The 16,806-nt window shown below is 34.2% G+C and overlaps 1 protein-coding gene across 3 annotated transcripts; it reads left to right on the forward strand.

The window, feature by feature from the left end:
* Nucleotides 1–1,882: 1,882 nt before the first annotated feature.
* RhoGAP102A (Rho GTPase activating protein at 102A) lies at nucleotides 1,883–15,881 on the forward strand. 3 transcript variants are annotated; one of them, XM_089262814.1, is made up of 12 exons: nucleotides 1,883–1,915; nucleotides 3,446–5,381; nucleotides 5,795–5,955; nucleotides 6,044–6,188; nucleotides 6,269–6,361; nucleotides 7,599–7,741; nucleotides 7,982–8,299; nucleotides 11,441–11,591; nucleotides 11,659–11,944; nucleotides 12,801–12,935; nucleotides 13,809–14,011; nucleotides 15,108–15,881. In XM_089262814.1, the coding sequence occupies exons 2-12, from the start codon at nucleotides 3,446–3,448 to the stop codon at nucleotides 15,296–15,298; spliced, it is 3,762 nt and encodes a 1,253-aa protein (XP_089118940.1). In that variant the 5' UTR covers nucleotides 1,883–1,915; the 3' UTR covers nucleotides 15,299–15,881. The 3 variants fall into 3 exon arrangements, with proteins under 3 accessions (XP_089118940.1, XP_089118941.1, XP_089118942.1); XM_089262815.1 differs by lacking the exon at nucleotides 1,883–1,915 and adding an exon at nucleotides 2,092–2,187; XM_089262816.1 differs by lacking the exon at nucleotides 1,883–1,915 and adding an exon at nucleotides 2,174–2,191.
* The last annotated feature ends 925 nt before the right edge of the window (nucleotides 15,882–16,806 follow it).

Here is a 16,806-nt window from a genome sequence, read left to right on the forward strand (position 1 = left end):
CATTGCACAGTTTTGGTTGTGAATTGTTCGGTGGTAAACCAGGTACATCCAAGGAGTTCAAAAATTCAGTTTGATAATTAGTGGCTTCTTCTTCGTTTGTTACACGGTCGATAAATTTGAATGAATAACCGTTTAGTACTTTTGTGGAAAGCAATGATATCCGGAAATACTTTGTTGATAAGTTCATCTTTTGATGAGACGAAATTGCAATAATTTAGAGGAAATGAAATCAAACCACTCGATTTGTCAACAGGAATACGGCCATTACCAGTATTCAGCAATTGCTTCGAGAAATCATCAGCAGATAGATTGTTCAACAATGCAACTCTCATATTTACAGACAGTTGAAGTTTGGTTACATATCGCCACAGATTTGATGCTTTGAGGCAAGCGTTTATTTCGTCGGTAGCAGCAGATCTTGGAGGCTGTGCCGTACATTTGTTTATTTACTTCTATACTATTGTATAACATGAGAGCAGGACCGAAAACTGTCACTGTTATCAAATCTACGGGATATCAATGAAATTTTGACCACTCCGAAATTAAAGAGAAAAAACCGCATTTTTCAAGTATTCGTCAAATTTTTTCAGTATTTTTAAGATCTATTATCCTACTCGTGGCGGAGACAAATCCAACAAATCGAAAACCATGAAAATTGTTCCAACAGATCTCGAGTTATAAGTGCTGGAACACTTTTACACAAATTTCTTTTATATATGTAGATAAGCAAATTTATGACATATGTATGTGCGCTCAAGTATAGACGGATATGCATTTAAATGGACGGACGCGCAAAGCTGGGGCACCTCAGCTGTTCGTCACGCCTCCTCCAGCTTGTTATGAATCCATTGGAAATGGGAAATCTATTGGAATGTAAGTAACAGGCAGAAGGAGGTGTGGCAGACCCCACAATGTATGTATATATATTCTTGATTAGGGAGACGAGCTGAGTCGATATAGCCGTGTCCGTCTGTCTGTCTGTCCGTCTATCTTCCCGTCTGTACGTATGTTTGAACGCATCGATTTTTCAAGGTCTTTACGCGTTTCGCGTTTTTCTTAAAAAATTTATAAAGTGTCTCGTTATTTTGTTATCGCTTAAAACATTATCGAAAATCAGTAATAAATTTATATCTGCTATATTTATGTGTATATATGTATGTATTTTACAGAATTTCTATTTTTATTAATATTTACCCCCTACCCGTATTTCAACGCTTTCAGCATCAAATTTGTTAAAGGCGTATTTCAAATACTAGCGACTTTTGCTTTGGCATGCATATCCATGTTATAATCATAATCTGCAAGTTGCGTGAAGATAGTCCACAGTTAAGTTCCCATAATGAGCCCACACTGCAGCCAGTGCGTGCTTATGCGTGCATATACGAACATACATGCGTGTGTGCATGTGTAATTAATAATTCAAATATGTATCACTTGTTCGAAGGGTTCACGGAATCTCGTAGTCGAGCAGTCTCGACTAGAGTTTTCTTACTTGTTTTATATATTGACTACACAATTATACTTGATTTCTCATGAAATGGATTATGGCTGTAAAAAAGAAAACAAAATATGCATACATACACAGATACATATGTATAAATACATATACATATATGTATATAAATATGAGTATTAATTATAATTATAATTATATTTACACATCATGCAGACAGAGAGCGCGAGTATTTAATTTATATGTATACATACTATGTGTATATAGAGAGAAAAAGCGAGAGAGAAAGAATGTCTGCATGTACATACATAAATATATTTATAAAGATTTGTGTACATTTACAGAGCGTTATCTTCTCAAAAATAAACGGATTTTTTATGTATTCAATCTTTTTATGTCTGCTCTCAAAAATATTTGACGTTATTCTCGTGACTTGAGTTTGTTGAACAGTCCGAAATCGATGTGACTTTTTCAATTTGCATAATTATAAATATAAATATATATATATATATATATATTTATAAATAAATATATATATATATATATATATATATATATATATATATATATATATATATATATATATATATATATATATATATATATATTTATGTATATGTATATGTATATAATAAATAAATAAATCTGATCTGTGCGACAACAAATAACAAACTAAAAAGACTTCATTGAAATGGATCAACATTACTTCAGAAATAAATAAATACACGAGATCTGTAAGTAAGTACATACATATACTATTTATATGTGTGCGTGTGTGTCATACTTATAATGACTTAAGTTAACAAAACCTTTTTTGTTAAGCCTTAACCAGTTTATTGACGACTTTAAAAAGGATCTAAAAAATTAAACCATAATGTTAAGTCGAAAAACAAAAACGGTAAACAGTGTAAATAATATATACAAAATAGTTCAAAAGTGTAAAGAATTTTCTTGCGGATATTCAAAACAAATACTGCACATGAATCCATATTTAAATTATTTGAAAACAATCTTAATCGATAGTATTTAAAAAAAATAATAATAAAAAAACAAGTAAGAACGTTGCAGTCGGGCGTTACCGACTGCGGAATACTCATTCACACCCCATCAGCAAGTTGGTATGTTAGTTTTGTCGTTATACTGTAGAAAATTAATTTTTATTCGATTTACCACGCCCCTACAAGGAGTAAACACTTCATTTTGGCCAGTTCATAGAGCAAGCTAGCGGTAACCTAGCTGCAAAATTTGGATGCCTACGCTCAAAAAATGAAAAAAGTACAGGGTATTAACCATATTATTTGGGGAATCGATAAAGGACGTTACTAAGAGCTTATCTATCCAAATTTGAGCTCTCTAGCATCAATAGTGTCCAAAAAAAACAGAATTTGAAAAATCACTATATCTTCAGGTCCTATTTGTCACGGCCCTGGTGGGCGTAGACATATAATAGATATATCCGCCATAGTATTGCTAGCGTTAGATATATCCGCCATAGCAAATGGTCTGGGATGGCTCATCAACTAATATGGTTTCTGGTATATCGGAAAATGCATTTTCCGATTTGCCACGCCTCTAGTGGGCGGAAAATTTTAACAGTTTATAAAATGTAGATAAACACGAGTATGCGGCCCTAATTTCCAGTCTCTAGCTTCAATAGCGCCGACATAAACTGCAATCATACGGACGTACAGCACATTGCACAAAACGGACATTGCACAAAACCAATATACTCATTTAACTTTCGTGAATGATAAAAATATATCCTTTTTTTATACACGGAGTCAAGTTTCTAGCTCTTGTACTTTTTCTCCATCTTACTCTATTAAGTGATCTATTAAAAACATATATATACTGTTATATAAACATGTGTATATATAAATTATACAATTTACATCTCTGAGGACTGCGTGCAAATTGATATTATTGCAGTAAAATATAAAATCTTAAAATCGAATCGACGTCCAAAGTATTTATGAGTATGTTTTTTTTTAGATGGCAACTGCACAAGAACTGGATAAAATAAGAAAAGCAAAAATGTCAAATGCTTCGAACAATAATTTGCGTCAGCCTGTGACCGTGATAAAGAAAAAATCGGGGCCATTAGATAGTGTGATCGATGAACTGCAACAACTAGAAGAAGCCGAGACTCACACATATGTAAAACAACATTCGACAGCGACGTCTGCGTCTACTGGACGGCGACGCTTTCAGTCAAAGGATAAGGATAAGAAACGCGAGCGTTGGTTATTGACTCGAAAAACTTGGCGATATATGACAGATGCGGGCCGCAGGTTGTTCCCCGAAGGAAAGACATTCCATGGCTCAGATAGTATAACCCAAATAGAAGAACAATTTCAGCGTGTCTGTGCGTCGGAACCACGGTTTATATTGTGGCGTCGCAAGTCCTCGTATCCAGGTGCTACAAAGAGCTGCTCCAAGCGACGTCTCAAGATACTCTCTCAGCATCGGGGCTATAATCATACCGCACAAATCCATCAACGAACTCAAGAGCTGAATGAGAATATAGACGTGACTATAGAGTTATTACAGTCCTATCTCAAAATTCGAGATTCGTATAAGACGACAGCGTTGCTGGGCACCAAAACTGTACGTCCAGATCAAACATCTTCACCCAGTTCCCAGCGACCGAACTATGAGAGTAAACTCTTGAGTTTAACTGATTGGCATGTGAATAGCCCTAGCTATGAATCAATGCTATTGAAAAATTTGAAATCATTAAAAAATTCATCATTGACTAGCATAGGGATCGATGATAATATAACGCTAGCAATGCTTGAAGATAAGGCTTTGTTAAAAAAGATATATAATATATTGAAGAAGCAGCAATTACATCGTATTTTACATTCCACTGAGCCACCATCGAGTAAAGCTATTTTAGCCAGATCTACCTCATACTCCAGCCTTCTAAATAGCAACGTAGATAACAGCTGCTATGATAGCGCCCCAAAGTATATGACCAACTTTCAAGATTCCGTTGACATGATTCAAAGGCCCAAGCCGATCGAATCATCAAATGCAGTTAGACGCGCACAAAAGCCACCGGTAACACTCGCACTAAGTCGCAATAGTACCAAGAATTCGGAAACAAAGTTAGTCAATAAGATTCCAAGCCAGAGAGTACGTGAAAAACTCTTCACAATGAATTCATGTGGAACGCAAACGAATTTCGTTCAATTGTCTGAATTAAAACTACTAGCAGAGCAATATGAGCAAGGTTTGAATGATAGCAATTATAATAAAAATAATAATTCAGAGAGCGACGAAGCCGAAAAACCGCCATTGGGCAACCACATTTCAACCCACAGACGTAGCTCGATCGATAACGAAGACGTCTCCCAGTCAGTTAGCGATACGATAAAACGATATTTACGCATGGCCCGAAAGAAAAGTCTGCATGATGGCGATGCGAACCGTTTCAAGTCTGTTAACTACGATCGAAATCTGCGTAATATTAAGGCAAAAGGCGAAGTCAACCCACCTGGCATGGATGAAGGCAACAATAAGGCAGCACAAACGTTGGATGCGTGGGCGCAAGTTGCTTTGGACTATATACGCGGAAATGAGAATTCAATCAATTTACAAAATGCTCATAAAGCCTGGCAGAAAGATTTAGATGAGCGTATTCGAAAGAAAAACGAGTGGGATAAACAATTTAAAGAGCGCAACACTGACGCACAGTTTAGTAGCTTCAATAGAAAGACAATTGGTCAGTCTCCTTGCCTGTCGGCGCCCAACTCACCAACAAGCCCCATTCAACATCATCTGCCAAAGGAGAAGAGCTTACGAACTGCTAGCGCCATATTATCCTCTAGCTCACACTTTCTATCAAATTTCTGGCATGCTAACAGTAATGATCCCTCAAGTACACAAAGTTTAAAGTATGGGAACATAAGTGAATCACATTTGAGTAAGTATGCATTCACTCACACGAATATATTCATCATTATTTCTAATCGGAATTGCTGTTGCTGTTGACTGTTGACTCATATACAGTCGGTAGCTATGCTAAGTATAAAAGACCTTCCATCTGTCCATTCACCTGCACATCCTGAAGCGTTGGAGCAAGAGGTTGAAAGAGATAGAGAAAGAGGGTAGGAATGGAGATGTGAAGAGCATGAGAGATAGAAAGGAGGGTAATGAGCGAGAGGTAGAAAATGAGTGAGGCAGAGACAGAAACAGAGACAGAGAGAAAGAGAGATAGAGAGAGACTTTATTAGGCGTACATATATATGTTAAATATGATTTTGCCTTGTCCTTTAACGTTGATAAATCTGTCATGCATATCCTACCTAATTCACCAATTTTTCGGTTCCCTTTCAGATTCAGATAAAAATGAAACAACAAATATGCAGAAATCAAAATCTTTATCTAATGTTGGACATTTTGTATCCAAAAAATTTTGGGGAAGTCGCTTCAAGTGTCAAAATAGGCAAAGTCATAGTCACGACTTTGTAGCACAGCAACAAAAATGGACTCCTCTGGTAACAAACAAATTTAATAAATTAAATTTTGAAGATTAACCTAGTTGAAGCAACCTAATATAAACTGTTGCATATCTCATTGGCGTAGGAGAAATACTCATGGATATCTGAAGAAGGTCATATTCTCCAGCTAACAGATACATCATTGGAAAAACTTTCTAATATTGAAGCTGAAGTGCTAATGCACATAGCACTACAGAAAATCAAGGAGCTAAATATTGGCATGAGCATAGGTAAATTATTCCATCTGTTGCATATTCATATTCTTGACACAAATATTATATTTATATTATGTATATTTATTTTGATACAGATTTGGATAGGAGCAAGCAGAAAACTCGCGTCATATCAAAAAAAAGAGCACTCACAACAAGTTTTTTTGATATTGGCCGAAAGGATGAACACAGTAAGCACGATTTTTGAACCCTGAACCCCTTGAAATTCAATTCTTCTGACTGTCTGTCTGTCATCAATTCACCCACCCGAAAATGATGCAATTTTCATTTTATTTTATAGTTTTAAGATTGTCTTATTGACTGATTCTACAGACTCTTTCAATTATGACTATGCCTGTAACAGTCCGACTTTAAATACGAATTATTTGTTTTTATACCCTGATCGCATTAGAATGGTAAGTAAGGCTGAAATGTATGTAACAGATAGTGGACGCAACAGATCCCATAAAGTATATATATATGTACATTTGTTTGTCTGTGCTAAAAGTTTCTCCTATTTTTCAAGTATTTATTCCATGATTGGTAATTATTTTTTAAGTCGAATTTGAATGCTGTTAAACCTAAGACTTGAAATTTGGAACATATACGCGTGTATAACTCCGATTAATAAATTGTTGAAATTTTCCGGATCCGCCCACTAGAGGCGTGGCCAATCGGAAAGTGCATTTTCCAATATGCCAAAAATTATTTTGGTTGAAGAGCTGGAAAGCTGAAATTTGGTATGTAGATCCGCGTGGACTACCCAAGATCACCAGCTATGGCGGATATATCTCCGCCCGTTGGGGGCGTGGCAAATGGGATAAAACTGTATCTCCCAAAGTTGTAAATCTAGAATGCTGAAATTTTGCACGTAAGCTAATGTTTCGATTCTTTAAAGATGGGTGGTATATCTACGCCTACTAGGGGCGTGGCAAATCGGACCTGAAGATATAGTGATTTTTCAAATTCTTCTATATTTTAGGCACTATTGATGCTAGAGACCTGAAATTTGGTATATATACGCAGGTTGACCTCCCAAGTCCAACGAGCTCTTATTTATTTATCTCCGCCAAAAAGGGGCGTGAAGAACCGCAAAAGTTTTCACATTTTTTAGCGGGAGAATTCAAATTTTGAATTTAGGTTACCGTTAGCTTGTTCTATGAGCTGGCCAACAATGAAGGCAAATTGAAAAAAAAAACTGAATTTTCTACAGTATTAGAGCAAAACTTACCTACCAAATTGCTGATGAGGTCATGAGTATTCCGCAGTCGGTAACGCCCGACTACAACGTTCTTACTTTTTTTAACTTTAATATCAGCTCTTTGCAGAGTTCAGGGGATTTTCTAGTCGAGCAGTGTCGACTAGAGCACTCTTCCGTGTTTTTCTTTTCTTGCTAATTTATGTATATATTTAACAAAAAAAAAAAAGCTGGACGAGATCAATTATTTGGAGCTTCTTTGGAGTGCTGCTTATCAAGAGACAAAAAACAATGCGGAGAAGTGGAAACAAGCCCAAAACATTCGCTGGCATCAGTACTTCGGAGAAATCGAGTTGGAAAACTGAATGATAATGTAAGAATTTGTATAAGACTGATAGTGACAATAATATTATATATTTTCATACCAGCTAACGGCTTTCAATAGTGAATTCTTACAAATTAGGTTTAAAGAATTTTATTTTATTTTTGTTTTGCATCTGTATACATTTCTAAGATACTAGATTCTAGATTCATTGGTAAAAGCTGTGAAGTTATAATCAACAAGAAAAAGCGAGAATGACTGAATTCTTTCTCATTTATTGCTCACTTGTAGGTGCGGTCTTATGAGAGCTTGCCAACTAAGTCGATGGATTACGGACGTTGTAGTCCTTCAGATCAGGTGGCTTCTTCTACAGACTACTTAAACAATCTTCAAAATTCCTCATCAATGTCATTGGAAATGTCGAGAAGTCAGTCTGATATGCGAAATGTTGAGCTCGACCTCGATCGGATATTATTTACAGAATCCAAAAATAATTCAGCATTGAATGTTCCTATGTTTGTAACTATTTGTATAGAATACTTGGAGGAACATGGACTACAAAAAGTTGGACTCTTTAGAGTTAGTACATCACAAAAGCGTGTGAAGCAAGTAAGTCGAGAAAATTTCCATTCTTGTTTGAAGTAAATTTACTAACCAAGAATCTCAAGAATACCAAATTGGGTGCAATAGTTGTAGTAAAATATATTAAAGTAAAGAAGGATGAATACCTAATCAAGTTATAAAAGAATACATATACTAGATTCTTTTGTCCATATGCTTCAATGGGATTCGTTTCAGCTAGAATCATAAAATCATGTTTAACTGAACAGCTCCTCGAAGCCGAGCAGTCTCGTCTACTTTTTATACCCTGAACACATTAAAAATGGGAAATCAGTGTATAATGGTTTTGTTACGTGGCAGACCCCACAAAATATGAGCTGTCCGTCTGTCATTGTTAATGATTTTTAATTTTTTTTAATTTGTCAAGTATTTAATATAATATGTTTTCCTATACGTGTGCACACATACAATCAAACTTTTTCTATCACATTCTTAGAATATATATATTATGAATATATATATATATATATATATATATATATATATATATATATATGTGTGTGTGTGTGTGTGTGTGCGAATTATTATTATATTATAATATTATTTATCAGTTATATACATATATATATATATATATATATATATTCTAAGAATGTGATAGAACTATATATATATATATATATATACACTGCGCGTCATCAGGTTAGCGCCCCCCTTTACACTCAACCTCAAAGCTAAATAAAATGTAAACCATCAGAGCTCCATCTTTGAAATTTTTTTATATTATACTCCATTTATTTCTCTTTAAAATGCAAAAAGAATGGCTACTGTAACAATAAGGATTATTTTTTAATAATTTTTTTTGTAAAATGTACAAAAAATATGTAACAAAAATTTGGTCATCAGATTAGCGCCCCCTGCATTAAATTCAATTTATTTAAGCTAATGACCAAAAATAACACCGGTATTTTAAGCTATTGTTATTTTTAAGTAATATTAGTAGTGCGTAGTGCCGCCATTGTTTAAAATTACTTCAAAAATTCGATTAGGAATGGAATTATAAAGTTGTTCAATATAATTCAAGGATATGGTTGACCAAGCGTGTTCAATACCTTTGATTAACTCTGTCCTTGTACTATATTGCCTTCCGGACTCATATACTTTCCTGACCAACCATCCCCAGACGTTTTCGATGATATTAAGGTCGGGTGAGTATGGTGGCCACTCCATGAGATCAACTTTTTTGCCATTGCAGTACCAAATGCATTGGGTGACCACGTCATGTGCGCTCTGGCAAAACTAATGCGCATTTCTTTTCTCAGCATATTGAGTGGTGGTTTTTTTTTTTAATTTCAGTCTCTTTATGTTATTAGCTTTCTTAATTACTCTTTGGACCGTTGATAAGCTCGCCTTAACACCGGTTTTTTCCCTAATCTTAGTGGTTGAGTCATGGGAATTCGAAGCTTCCCGAACTATTGCTCTTCTATCTGCTTGTGAAATCACTTGATTATTGCCGCCTTTATAGTTTTTTCCATAGTTTTCCTTATTTTTAAGAAAATTGCCAATTGTTTTCCTGTGTCTTCCTGTTTTTTCAGCAATTTTATGGAAGGATAACCTAGAATCAAAGTATGCCTCAATCTTTGATTTTTCATCAAAAGATAAAACTGTTTTTTTTACCCATACTGTACATTTATTTAAAGATATTGAATACTTTGAGCTTCCCAAAAAATTTGGTGACTGTACTTGGCAAAATAAGCAAGATAACTAAAATTGCATTTGGGGGCGCTAATCTGATGACGCAAAATAAGTGCACGCATTCTTTGCGAAAATAAAGAAGAATAGAAAATAAAATATAACGGTTCTTCTCTCGCGCTTGATTTTATTATGAGAGACATCTCATATGTTGACAACAAAATCAAAACAAAAACTACGAAGTTGCGTGCAATAGGAAAAGAGAAAAAAGCAAAAGAAGATGAGTGTGAAGGGGGGCGCTAACCTGATGACGCGCAGTGTATATATTATGTATATATATATATAATATATATATAGATATAGATATATATATATAGATATATATATATATATATATATATATATATATATATATATAATATATATATATATATATATATACTATATATATATATATATATATATCTATATATATATATATACATATATATATATATATATATATATATGTGTGTGTGTGTGTGTGTGTGTGCGAACTATTATTATATTATAATATTATTTATCAGTTATATTATAATATCAGTTGCTCGAAGGGTTCAGGAGATTTCGTAGTCGAGCAGTCTCGACTAGAGCTTTCTTACTTGTTATACCCTGAACCCATTGAAAATGGGAAATCAGGGTATAATGGTTTTGTTAAAAGTATGTAACAGGCAGAAGGAGGCGTGGCAGACCCCACAAAGTATATATATTCTTGATCAGGGCGACAACCTGAGTCGATTTGGCCCTGTCCGTCCGTCCGTCCGTATGTATGAACGCGTCGATCTCAGAAGATATAAGAGCTAGAGATTTCAACTTTTTTTTAAAATGTCCGTATATATCACGCGCATATCGAGTTTATCACTAAAAAACGATAACTCATTCCGATACTTTTTTATCGATAAAAAACCTTATCGACGATCACTTAAAGAATTATATCTCCTACATCTTTCAAGCTAGAGTCTCCAAATTTAAAATGTATATAAAGATGTATTTAATACAATTTCGTTTTTTGTTAAAATTTACCCACCCTTAAATCCACCCCCTCACCCTCATCTTTGTAAAAGTCGTATATCAAATACTAGAGACTTGTGCTTCGGTATACACATACATTTTAACATCACGATTACGTTCTGCAAGTTTCATTACGATCGTACGTCTAGAAATTAAATTATTCAACAAATAAGTTCTAATTATATTGCCAACATTGCAGCGCAACCCAAGCGCAATCGCCTGTATATGTGAGTGTGTGTGTATGCGTGTGTTTATTTGTATGTGTATGTGTCTGCGTGTGTTTGTTTGTATGCGTGCGTGTGTGTGTGTGTGTGCGTGTGTGTTTGCTAATTATTATTGAAATATCAGTTGCTTGTAGGGTTCAGGGGATCTCGTAGTCGAGCAGTCTCGACTAGAGCTTCCTTTCTTGTTTTATTTATCTATTTTATTTTTGGAACTATTTTTCAGCTACGAGAGGAATTCGATAAAAACTGCAATATGCGCATTCCTGATAATACATGTCCACATGATGTAGCGACATTGCTAAAAGAGTTTCTACGGGATTTACCTGAGCCTCTACTGTGTAAAAGATTGTATACAACATTTTTGGAAACGCAACGTAAGACTAACACAAAGATATATGTTTGTTTTTGCATTTGTATGTATTGTTAAAATTATTTTATTAGGGATAAGAAACCGACGCCTTCAACTAGAAGCGATATCCCATTTAATCAAATTATTACCCATCGCACATCGTGATACATTATATGTGTTACTAAAGTTTCTGGGCAATGTAGCTGCCCATTGTGATAATATATGCAATCCAGATGGCACAGTTCATATTATTGGCAACAAAATGGATAGCAACAATCTATCCACCGTTTTTGCCCCCAACATTTTGCGGGATTATCCTCCAAAGTCGGGCGAATGCAAAGAGCAGGGTAACATGGCCGATGCCATCAATGTAATCAGGTGATATTATTTATTACTTATATTTATCTAGCATATTGTAGTTATTGTTTGAAGAAATAGCGAAATTTTTGGGGTCTCGTGGCATTGTACACAACTGATGTACTCTCTTCTATGTCTGCCAATTAATCTTAAACTACCTCACTACCATTGTACACAGCTGATGTACTCTCTTCTATGTCTGCCAATTATTCTAACTCTAACTCAAGGTTTTCAGACTTACATTGAGATTTTTATGAAACTGTTTACAAAGCAGCCAAGCATTTTATAGAATATTCGAAGGTCCTCAATAAATTGAATACCTTTTTAGACCCTGAGCCCATTAAAAATTCTAATCTGACGTGCACCGTTTCTGGGCGAAGACGAAATCGCCAGACAAAACAAGCCACTTCCAGAGTGACATATACCAAACGACAAACTCAAGTGGCTTCTGACAAATGCAAAAGACAGTTCGATCGCAATTGTGATTCTCATCATATGTCGAAAGGCACTCATATAAACAAACCTACATATAGGTGAACATGAATGGGAAAAATGGTTCGTGTTTGAACAACGTATTTTCATTACTTGACGCAATTTTATTAAACTTCATAAGAGGCGATGCTTGACCTGCCATTCACAGAACCAGAACCCACGAAATAAATAAATTTCAATTTTCTAGCTTTTATAAGTTCTGAGATCCGCAGAGTTAATTGATAATAAATATTTAACTATATACTACTATATATACTCTTATTTCCTATTTTTAATGGGTCCAGGGTATACAAACCCAGCTCATTCGGGGTTCCTAGTCGGCCAACCGACTAGACTGTCCTTGATTGTTTTAATTTATCATTATTATTGTTCTTTTACTTTGCAGAATAATGATTGACCACTATGAAGAAATCTTTAGAATCCCTGTAGATCTTGTAGATCTACTTTACACTCATATGTTAGACACATGTCCACAACAATTAAACATTCTTATCACGTCCAAAATAATTCAATCTCCAACGTAAGAATTTCGACTACACACTGCTATTTTAAGCTGCCTTATGATTACTTATAAACAAATAAAATAAAGTTCCATTATTTATATGGTGCAAGCAATAATACTATTTTGATCAGAGGTCGAACAAGCCCAGGATGACAACCTGACCCAGCCTAGCCATGTCCATTCGTTCATATCTCAACATGAGAGCTTCGACCCCGTATTGTACAGCTAAAAACTTTAAAAACTTAATTATGAAAAATTTTAATTCCGTTGTACTCTGTGTACTGTTGTATATTACATTCTCTGTGCTTTTTATGCTTTATGATTATATTTTTAGTTTTAACCTATATTTGACTCAAGCTTTTATCAATCAAAAAAAAAAAAATAATGTACTATTTTTATTGATACCGCAATCGGTATTATTTATTATTTAAATAAAATATTTAAAAAAAAAGTAGGCCCCAAATGGAAGCCCAAATATATGGAACTTCTGCTAGTTTTATCTTATTATCCGTTCTTCAGCTTGAATTCACGCAAATCATTGGATCAAGTTCAACCTACAGACCTCACATTAGAAAGAGATCAAATTTTTCCTATATACCAAAATCTATACCCTTTATCCCCGCTAGAACTGTTAAGTCCGAAAGGCATGTATTGAGTTCACACCCCTTGAATATTCACTAAATATTAGTTTTGAAAAACATTAGGCTCCCAAAATGAGTAACTACTTCACTTTTAAAAGGAATCTCAATTTTCAGCATTGGCACAAATATTGTTTGTATTCAATCAATGACGCGTTGCTACCTTAGTTTCATTAACAATGTGTGATCCGTGCTGATGACTATTAAATATGTGCTACATATGAATAATATATTCCGTTAAATTGCTTTCCAGTACGCAGGTAAAGAGATCAAAATCTATCGAGAATCAGACGAGCCTCTCAGATGGTACGTACAGTCCAGTACTTTTACCTGATGGAAGGCGACAATCGACACCGATCCTACTAGAAAACCAAAATGTTTTTTCAGCCAGCTTACAAATATCAAAACCAGACGAATCGGCATCAGAACCAACGACTAACATAAATCAAATACAAGGTATGTATATTATATTGCGGTTTTTGTATGTAACTTAAATTCAAAGTAGTTGTATATGGGCAATTCTCTAGTGGCGATTGTGACATCGTACGTATTTGAGTTAATAAAAATCGAATGCCAAAACATTTTTTTTATTTTGACGAATATTATTATATAAGTATAGCTCTTGATTAGGTCTATAATTGGTACTAAGTCTGTTTTTAGTCAACTCTTAGTTTTCAAGATGATCACAAAAAACAAGAGGTTCGCAGGCAACAAATAACGTAAGTCGCTTTTTAAATGAACAATTCAACCGTGAGACTTTAGCGAAACCTTAAGTGACAATTTATTACAAATAATTTTAAATTATTAGAAATCGACACATTTTTACAATGTGTTTTATTTGATTCAGAAATATTGGGTAGTTTTTTGCATTTTTTAGTTTTAATCAGGGTCGAAGGTGACGTCTCGAATACTCAAAACAGAACTTTGGCACTTGTTCGGCTTTGTATGTCAATATTTAGTGTATATTAGTCAAATTTAATCGATTAGTTATTAAAGAATGTTATCAGAACACGCATTCATTGACTTTGAATTTTTCGGCTGTGGTTGACCTTTCTGGAGAAATGCCCATATCCTATAACTATGAATAATGGAAAAACAAGGTATCTGTGAGTGGGAAATCTTTCATTCAAATTAAGAATTTATGGAACTGTAAATACGAGTCGTGGCAGACCTCATATAGTATATACATACTTATTTTTTTGATCAGGACGACGATCTGAGATGATCTAGCCATATCCATTAGTCCTTCTGTCCGTATATTTCATCACGGTGATCTCCGAAGATATAAAAGATAGAAACTTGCATTTTTCTTCGGTCTGTGTATCGCACCTGCAGATCGAGGTTGGCTCCAAAAATCGATAACTACTCCCGTTTTTATATCGATTAAAAATCTTATCAAAAGGTATAAAGTTACATCTCCTACATTATTAGCGCAAAAGTCTTCAATTTTAAACAAAGCTCCAATTTAAAAAAAAAAAAGAAAAACACCACCTCTTTATTGCTCCACTAATGTAAAATCAAATTTAATTTCCGTAACTCATTTATAATCTAGAGACTACAGTTCAAGTGGCGACCATATCTGAGCCTAAGCTTCCGACTAGTATATCGAATATAGGCGGAGCCACATTATGCGCAAAGACGGCAGAGTTTGAGAAAAACCACACAACGAAAGCTTCAATTCCAACAGCGAGGGCTAAGCCACTTTATAAACGACAGCAGTTGATATCCAGTTCCAAGCAATAATATATCGGAAAAAAAAATTATGAAAACCATGGACGGTTGGTCACCAAGCTAATATATGTATATATATATATACATATATATATATGTACATATGTATGTCTGTAATGTTTACCAATTAGTTTAATCGTCTCAGCTGATACTTCTTATAAATAAAACAATTATGAACGTAAGAATCCAAGATTGTATGGATTAAAATAAAAGATGTATGAAAAATTTGGGTTAAGGGAATTAGACGTAAAATCTTCACAATGCCCAACATATGTGTATACTCATATATGTATATATATATAATAATATGTATATATATATATATATTATATATATATATATATATATATATATATATATATATATATATATATATATATATATATATATATATAAATAATAATAATAACATCATAATCACGACGCTCAAGGGACCCACGATTGAACGTCACTGTGCCAATAGGAGCACAAAAAAAAAAAAAAAAAAATTGTAACATTTTTTTTATTTTTTTAGCCGTTGCCGTGTTCGTAATAGGTTTTAACATAAAACAATTTAATTTATTAATAAATTTATTTCAATAACATCGTATAGAAACATTTGTGTGACGTCGGCATTTCTTCGCGCTCTCTCTCTCTCTCGCACTCTCTGTCTTAGCAGCATTAGTTTCGCTGCTACAACGATACTGATAAATATATACATATATACATTCCTAAGCGGAGGCTCCTTCACATAAGGTTGTACGGGGACCAACCAAGACATCGAATATTCGTCAACATAACCGGTTGAACACTTTTAACGGAGCCGTTATAAAAAATTCTATTGTATGTCAATATTCAGTGTATATTAGCTAAATTTAATCGATTAGTTATTAAAGAATGTTATCAGAACACGCATTCATTGACTTTGATTTTTTCGGCTGTGGTTGACCTTTCTGGAGAAATGCCCATATCCTATAACTATGAATAATGGAAAAACAAGGTATGATGATTTTTTTTTATACTGGAAGCCATCTAAAGTGGGAAATCTTTCATTCAAATTAAAAATTTTTGGAACTGCATACTTATTTTTTTTTATCAGGATGACGATCTGAGGTGATCTAGCCATATCCATTAGTCCCGTATATTTCACCACGGTGATCTCCGAAGATATAAGAGATAGAAACTTGCATTTTTCTTCGGTCCGTGTATCGCACCTGCAGATCGAGGTTGGCTCCAAAAATCGATAACTACTCCCGTTTTTATATCGATTAAAAATCTTATCAAAAGGAATAAAGTTACATCTCCTACATTATTAGCGCAAAAGTCTTCAGTTTTAAACAAAGCTCCAATTTAAAAAAAAAAAAAAAAACACCACCTCTTTATTGCTCCACTAATGTAAAATAAAATTTAATTTCCATAACTCATTTATAATCTAGAGACTACAGTTCAACTGGCGACCATATCTGAGCCTAAGCTTCCGACTAGTATATCGAATATAGGCGGAGCCACATTTTGCGCAAAGACGGCAGAGTTTGAGAAAA

This window comes from Drosophila navojoa, chromosome 6, assembly GCF_054131105.1.
Source record: "Drosophila navojoa isolate 15081-1374.11 chromosome 6, UAZ_NAV_1.0, whole genome shotgun sequence".
Taxonomy (NCBI): domain Eukaryota; kingdom Metazoa; phylum Arthropoda; class Insecta; order Diptera; family Drosophilidae; genus Drosophila; species Drosophila navojoa.

Bases quoted from the DNA above. Each gene is read 5' to 3' on its own strand.
- RhoGAP102A (XM_089262814.1), top strand. From the start codon at position 3,446: ATGGCAACTGCACAAGAACTGGATAAAATAAGAAAAGCAAAAATGTCA. The intron at 11,945-12,800 runs GTGATATTATTT...TTTACTTTGCAG, and splicing joins GATGCCATCAATGTAATCAG to AATAATGATTGACCACTATG. The intron at 12,936-13,808 runs GTAAGAATTTCG...ATTGCTTTCCAG, and splicing joins AAAATAATTCAATCTCCAAC to TACGCAGGTAAAGAGATCAA.